The 8,091-nt window shown below is 43.7% G+C and overlaps 1 protein-coding gene across 10 annotated transcripts in view; it reads left to right on the top strand.

Moving 5' to 3' along the window:
* The first annotated feature begins 1 nt into the window (after nt 1).
* Nucleotides 2–8,091, top strand: part of slmapa (sarcolemma associated protein a) — a 44,244-nt gene continuing 36,154 nt past the window's right edge. For 5 of the 10 annotated variants that reach the window (XM_061688550.1, XM_061688548.1, XM_061688541.1 and 2 more), the window contains exon 1: nt 3–1,390. In XM_061688550.1, the coding sequence (XP_061544534.1) occupies nt 1,193–1,390 (198 nt within the window). In that variant the 5' untranslated portion in view covers nt 3–1,192. Of the gene's footprint in view, nt 1,391–8,091 lie in introns of all 10 variants that reach the window. The other 5 variants (XM_061688545.1, XM_061688546.1, XM_061688549.1 and 2 more) reach the window with 3 other exon arrangements.

The following is an 8,091-nucleotide window of genomic DNA, read 5'->3' as shown; positions in this document are numbered from 1 at the left end:
TGATGTCATTGAGTCTGTGAACGCACCACCGCTAGTCGACTCTCTGGTTCCACTATGGCGGCCGCTGTGACTCGCGGAGGAGGACAACTTCTACATTCCGACCAGGAAACTGCACCGAGGCGACGGCAATAAGTTGGAGACGCGAGGCAGCCGGAGCGAGGGAAGCGCCGGGAATTTTCCGTGGATCCGAGCAGGGGGTGCTGAAGAAGAAACCCCCCCCCGGTTGTTATTTTTCCGCCGACTGTCACTTAGCCGGTTAGCCGCTAAAGCTAAGGCAGCTCAGCGAGTCGCTAGTGACCCAGCGTCGGGGTTTAGCGCCTTGCGAGGGCGACGAACATGGCATTTCGTTCCCACTCGGTAAGCGAGGTGGTCGGCAAGGGTGCGCTGAGAGCGTTCCGGGGCCCGCGTGATAAGTTCGGGAGCGCTCAGTAGCCTAGCCGCGTTAGCGCGTCACTTGTCCACTACTACTCGCGAGCTATCCAATTAGCATTCCCTCCTGTAGTTTGCACTGCTAATCCCGACCAGTGGGTGTTTTCTTTTTTTGAATTGGTTCAACGGGGGTTACGGACAGAATTGGTTTAACGCCTCAACTTGGCAAACACTTTGATTCTGCAACTGTGCGTTCCAGCCCTTACTGTTGGTGGCTTGTGTCTCAGAAGCAGTGCGAATTGCAAACCTTTCCCCTCTTACCTACATATAAATAGACAAAAACAAACAAACGAGTGAATTGTGTGTGCAGTTAATGTTAGTCTTGCACCGCTAGAATAGGCGGTATTGACACTTTCCTTACACAGATTTATGGTCGCCACACGAAAGTAATAAAGATCTCATTTGAAGTACAGCAGGAACCTTAAAGTCTCTCCTTGCTTCGGTACTGGAATAGTTTGATGGACGTGGGAGGCTGTTTGCCAGACTGTCCCTTCTATACCAAGTCATGTATGTCCTGACACATGGCGCCCTTCTCATGGACGGCCATCGTTTTTCTACCTGAGCCGTGCACAGTGGACGATGCTTATTAGTTAGTGCCGCGCCCCCTCCCAAAAGAAGCAAGAGACTAACCGCAGGTCCTGTACGCAAGCCCCAGATACTGCCGAGTGTTCGTTCGGGGGATTGGAACGAGACGCCTGCCACTCTGGATCAAGAAAACCTGTCTCTCGCATCCGGTTGGAGTAACACTCTTAAGCCAAAATCAATGCCTTCAGCGCTGGCTGTGTTCGCCTGCCGACCCAACTCGCACCCATTCCAGGAGAGGCATGTGTACCTGGACGAGCCCGTCAAGATCGGCCGGTCGGTGGCTCGCTGCCGGCCGGCCCCGAACAACGCCACCTTCGACTGCAAGGTGCTGTCCAGGAACCACGCCCTGGTCTGGTTTGACCACAAGACTGGCAAGGTAAGACGAGGCGATGGCTGAAACGTCACGCTTAAGTACATACGCCGGTTTTAAGATCATGGTTTGGTACACATTCGGTCCCGTCGGGGTAGAAAACGTGAATCATAAAAGTGATTTATTTTTTTGCTGCAAACAGAAGCTGATATAATGACAGTTCAAACGAAACAAAAAGCTCCGAGCTTCTCGTAATAAATGACACATTTCCAAATACACAAACATTGGGAGCGAGTTCGGCCACAAAAAGTGAAAAACCTTGAATAATTGATGTTTTGAATACGTCACAAACTATGATTTCAAAACAGTTAAAATATCATATCAAACTCATTTAATATTCCTGATAAAAATGGTTAACAGCTAATTAGAATAAAAAAAAAGTGTGCATGTACAAGACTCGCCGTAACTTCCACTAACAATCCAGGCTAAACCTAGCTCCTCCTCCTCCCGAGATACAAAGCTTGTTTCTCAGCCCAGCTGTATTACGTAAACATACTCTTGACAACAATTACTGTACTACTTTTCCTATTTGATAGGGCTTTGCCACCATCTAGTGGCACGGTAGAGCATTTCTGAAAATGTTTTTAAAATATGTGAATAGTGGACCGTGATCAAGTGGTTCACTATTATAGGCGTGCAATTTTATAAAAAGAAAATATTTGATAATACAGTGGACCCCCGGATACCTTTTTTTTTCAAAATATTTTGTTCTTTTCTTGGGGGAACCTACCCCCAAAACGCCTATTGGTGCTCTATCCCAGCTTATTTCATGATTTTTTTTTTCGGTTTAATAAAATAAATAAAAGAAACCAAAAAAACAAAAACATTTTTTTCAATGCACTTGCAATGGGAGTCAGTTATCCGCAGATTTTCGCTATTTGCATGCTGGCCCCGCCCCCTTTCCCCACCAATAGTAGGGGGTCTACTGCATATAACTTATAAATTCAATCGTTTCTTTTTTATGAAAGTGTAACATGAATACTCGGTTCCGACTTTCGGGACGCCCTTGTAGCGACATGCTGGTTCTTTGGTGGTGGTGGCGGCGGCATTCTAGAGCATTCCCGGTTCAAGCGCTTGTACTCTGGAATGCCCTTCCCGTGGACATTAGAGCGGCTACCTCTGTAGAAAGAGCTCAATCTTGTTTTAAGACTTATTTCCACACTCTCGCATTTGATTTGTATGTATTTGAGCATGACTGTATGATATTTGAACTTGGTGCGTACCGGGGTTCGGATCATTACGTTCACATCTAAACAGATAAACCTCACTATCGGAGCAATTGTACCTGAGCTCGTTTTCACTCGATTGATTTATTGCCGAACCAAGGCCACGGATGCGTGGAAGTACGAGGGCCGTGATGTTCCTTGTGCATCCCGAAGTGTTTGTTTTTTGCCTTTATCACCACGACAGAATCAATTTGTGATCGATTTTGGACAATTGATTTGATCCATGCCAGATTACTGTATTCTCAGCTGACAAAGGAACCGCGTCAAGCAGGAAAACCTATCATGATGCTACATAAAAGGGCCAAAGGAGCGCCTGTGTGAAAGAAGCCTTCAACGCAAGACACCCAAATCTTGCCGTCGGCAATCGTGTCCGACCACTTCGTTGTCGAGCTGCAACTCCACAAATGGAGTCCGCTCCGCTCAGTCTTGAGTCATGTTTAAATAACCAGTAGGCCTGTCACTAACACACACGCGCTCTCCTTTTATGTATTTTAATTTTTTTCATGAGACAGTTCCCCCTTTGGGCAGACTTCCCCCCCCCCCCACCCCCACCCCCCGAGTGTGAACTTTTGATTAAACCCGAACAAATTAAGTTATTTTAAGGGCGCAGGTCCATCATGCTGTCCCGCGGCAGAGACAAGTCCAACGTTGTGCTCTGGAAGGTGATAAATAATCTCAAACCACCACAGGAAATGTCCCCCGCACTCAAGGGACAGTGTGTTAAATAAAGACACGCATGCTGTTTTCCTCATTATTGTACAGCCGAAGGAAATAATGCCTGGAGCGGCTCGGGATTTATGTACTCGTGTGCCAAAATATTTGCAACTCAAGTCATGCCCGCTTGACAAAGTACCTGTGAGTCATTAATCCTGTGGACAAACTGGTCCGCGTCGACCCATTTTAACAAAGTACACCTCATGCCGGCTGAATACATGTCATCACTGTGGCCCTTTTTTCACCACTTGTAACAGCCAGAATTTTTCTGCCTCTTTTCATGTCCTCTTTTCCTTACTGTTGCCGTTGCAGAGGCGATACGCCGCCTGTGTGTAAGGGAATTTTGCAACGCCGTGACAGGAGTGTCAAGTGTAAACACCTGACATAACACACTTATCCCGCCCTGATAGGCCCGCCGCACACCACGTGACGTGGCCGAACGCGACTGAACTGTGCGCAGTGTGCGGGCTTCTGCAACTATTCTTCACGAGTCGCCCACGGTGACGTCGGTCGCCATTTTGCTGCGATTCGATATTTGAATCGCAGGTTAGCGGTGCAAATGCCACGTCGTATTGCATGAGCTCTCGCAACAAATATAAAATTGCTGCGAGATCCAGTTGTTGCCAAGCCGTGCCAGTACTGTATGTGCAGTATTTTTACTGTATATTGTGTTTCACAATGTTACTTAACTCATTCAGTGCTAGCTGTTTTCAAAGCAGTTCCCCATATTGCCATCCATTTTAGAGGATTATGACTGATCTTTCCAGGCTCACGGAATATTGTGTTTTGTGACATTGAAAGTGGCGAACTTACAAAAACAAAGGGTAGACTTCTTTTACCAGGAAAAAAAAGTTTGCATCTAGCTTTTTCCTTTCTTTAGTAATCAGCTGGAGAAAGTGGCCTTTTTGTGAAAAGAAACATGATAAGCAAAACAGCGACTTTGGCGCTGATATTGTTTGTTTCTGTGGCACCTCAAACTATATAACAAAAACAAGTCTTTTGATGACCAAAAAAAAGTAATTTATTTACAGATGTACAACTAAGAAACAGGCCTGGAGTGACGCTGCTCGAGTTGAAAGTCAATGACTTATTACATGACGTTCGCTATTCACTCCATAAACAATGGCATCTTTTGTCACGATCGTGACACACACTTTGTACTACCTACCTTTGTACCACCACTTTGTACTTTTTTACTTTGTTCATACCATAAATATACATTTTTAATGTCCGATTGTGATTGGCCGAAACTTGTGCGACTTCCGTCTTGGCTTTTCTCTACCTCATCGTCGACATGACAAGCCGACTTATCTTTTATCTTCTACTCAAAAGCTGTGCTGATCTCAAATCCAAATTGCTGCAATGCCGCCATGTACAGGGATCTGTTTGCCATTGCAGTTGGAAAGTGTGAAACCATAAATGGATTATGATGCACTTAGCGGTTTGAGCCGTAATATGTCAGAAAATAGGCAAAAATGTTGTTCATTTTTTTAAAGCGTTTCTTTTTTGGAAAGTGCGACATCAATAGATTTGTCTTCTTTTTCTTCTTTTTTAGGAAATGAAGGATGCCCTTAAACCTAAACTTGTAACCATATGTATGTTGCAAGGTAAAAAAACAAACAAACGACAAAGCTCTCACCATTGTAGCGAGGCTTAATCTTCATGAAGGAATTAAAGTGTTTTTTTTTTTTGTTTGTTTGTTTATATATAAACGTCTTAAAATTCTCACATTGGAGGTCCGAAGCAGACGTGTAATGTGTGCGGGCCGTCGTGGAGGATCTGTCGTCACTCCTCCGCGGAACAGGTTCAACAGGCCCAGGGATTCATGGGATTGGACCAACCGTGAGACATGCGGACACTTGGAAAGGTTTCATTTGTTTCTGCTCGTGTGCTGCCACCAAATGCAACAACACAGCATTGAGGATAATATTCTCTCTGTTTTGACCAGAATTTGTTTGGCTTCGTGTTGCAAGAGAACAAACACGAACTGGTTTTACCACTTGAACAAAAATCACAAAAACCACATCCGGCCCGCCACATCATTTTGTCTGGCCCGCGGAAGCAAATCATGTGCGTCAACTTTCATGATTTTTGCTTAAATTTTGACAAAAAAAATTCACATCATAACTTGATTAAAAAATGGTGATATTGCAAGCATGTTTTTTGTTGTTGTTGTTACCAAAGCCCTTTTTGACTTCTGATTTCAAAACTTGGTATCCATCAATTTGTCTTGCATATGTAATAATGTGCTCAGTCATATCGGCCCTCTGAGGGAAACTTTACCGACAACGTGGCCCGTGACAAAAATGTGTTTGACGCCGTTGAGGTCGTGGCTTGTTTTCTCAATAACCGTAGCTTCCTCTTGCAGCAAGAACCTCGTTTTGTCACATGACTATGCACTTCACGCGAGTTCGATAACATCAGCCGGAGTTTCACTTTGTGTTCATCCGACGGCGACCGATATTACAAGGTAGGAAGGCGTGTTTGACGGCCAAACCTGACTTGCTAGTGTGTGACACTTGAGCCATGTCCTGCAAATCTAGCCTCAGGCATTCCTCGAGCATTACGGGTGAAACTTTTAACAACCGCATTCTTGAGTCAGCAATACTTTTTAGCGCGTCTCGAATTAGCAATAGTTTGTATTAATCGGCTGCCCTTTAGGGAAGGTTTTAAATGAGTGTGCTTGTGCTGTTAACAACATCAAGTGTTCCATTAAGTCCAAATTCACCGCCTGCATCTTGGACTGCGGAAAGGAAGTGTCTCGCCCTGAAGTAAACCATCAGTTGAGGCTAATGACTAGCAGGGCTTGGCGGTTAATTGATTTTAGTTATTATTTTGATCATTTTGATCAATTCTCTTTTGAGGCCATATTTTCTAACCCTAACGAGCGGGATGGCTTACATTTCCGATGCTCTTTTACCCGGAGATTCTGCAAATCTGCAAAACTGCCATCTCAAGAGTATTTATTTGTTAACCGTGGAGCTCTTTGGCACGAATGCTACGCAGTCACTTCCTGTCCCTTATCTAACATGTTCCGTGTGGGAACATAGTACAATGATAAATGTTCAGTACCGAAAAATCGGAATGAAAGTACATACAGCCACTTGCGAATTATCTTACAAACGCCATTGTCTAGACTCAGTTCGGGCTCTGACACTACCTCCAAAGTGCAAAATTCACAAGTCTACTTTGTTCCCCCCGCTCCTTATTTTGTGTCAGTGCTTTTTATACAGAACAGCGACACAGAATAAATGCTGACGTTTACAGGTGTAGTGTAAAATGTCTTTTAAATGCCTTGTTTAACTAAAGGTGAAAAGGTGTTTCTTTTGATTTAGTTTTTCAAGTGCGGCCCAAGTGAATTGCACCGCCGGTTGGTTACTGCCATGCTCGTGAAAACACTTATCAATTGGGAAACTATAGTTTACCATTCAACACAACCTCCTTCATCATCTCATTCCAAACAGTATCAAAAATCCCAACCATTTTTTTTCAGCTCGACCTGACTGAGTGGAGCACAGCTGGTGGCTCGCATGTCTTTTAGATAATCAAGTGTCTTGTTATTTAAGCAGCATCCAGCTGCCACTTCCGTTCAACTCCGTAGAACTCCCAGGACCTCGGGCTGGGAAGAAAAAGAGGTGGCCGAGTCATCCCAGTGACACACACGCATGTAGCCTGATGAGCCATATATGATTCTGGGAACTGAAACTTGGGGTCCCACAATTTGATTTATGATAAATTGTATCATTTTAAAATAAGCGTGCACCACCAGCGCGCCACGCCAGTGAAATGAACGTAGTAAATCAATTACTCATCCCTATCCCAATTAAAAGCTCTGATATGCTTGTGACGTATTGAATTAATCTGACATCTCTGCATGCGTCCAGCATTTCAAGCTCTCTCATGCTCTTTTCTCATGTAACGTTGTTCAGGTGAGGCAAGGCGACTTCGGCAAAATATTTGAGGCTTGTAAGCACGTACGTGTGTTTGTGGATAATAATGCTTTTGCGAGGTATCAATGGCCATTATGTCTTTGGCAATATTCAGTGCCATAATTACCTTCCACCAAGCTCCTTCCTTTTCATATGTAGAACGATGTGCACAAAATTCCTCTCGTTTCCGCCTCTCGTTTTTAGTCACTTTTTTGCGAGAGAAAAAAAAGTCACCAAATATGAGGGGCGGGATGGTACAGGTAACTCACAGTACGACCTCTATTTTTTGGGTTGTTTTTTTTGTGCAAAAAGAGAGCACATTTTTTCTCTCAAAATTCTATCTTTGTTTTGCTTGCCAGCATAAATTGCATTTTGTAGTGTTCTGCATAATACAACTTATTTCAAGTTAACGGTTATTTAAACCATTCTTTTGAAGAGTAAACTGCACAATCTATTATTCATTGACTATTTGTATACACACGACTGAAGTGACAACGCAGTTGTATAAAATGCATGGAACAAATGAAAACATACAAAAAAATTTACCGGTACTAAAAAAAAAATATTTTTTTTTAAAAAAAACTACTTGTGTCAGATGGATTAGGTGTGGGTCGCTTGGTCATGTCATGGTGCCCTAAGCAGTAAACAGGTCATCAATATTTAGCTTGAAACAAAAAACAAAACATGGCATTTTGGGGTGCACATGGTAGTTATGTTTATCACTATTATGGAAGGGGCCCTGATCGGCTGTGATTTCTTTGTTTCTTAAATTTTTTTACTTTAAAAATGCGGGTACTTTTGCATGTGAAAACTGCTTCATTTGCATAACTGCCCACAA

This window comes from Phycodurus eques, chromosome 10 (assembly GCF_024500275.1).
Source record: "Phycodurus eques isolate BA_2022a chromosome 10, UOR_Pequ_1.1, whole genome shotgun sequence".
NCBI classification, from domain to species: Eukaryota; Metazoa; Chordata; class Actinopteri; order Syngnathiformes; family Syngnathidae; genus Phycodurus; species Phycodurus eques.
This window is presented reverse-complemented; position numbering and strand designations above follow the sequence as displayed.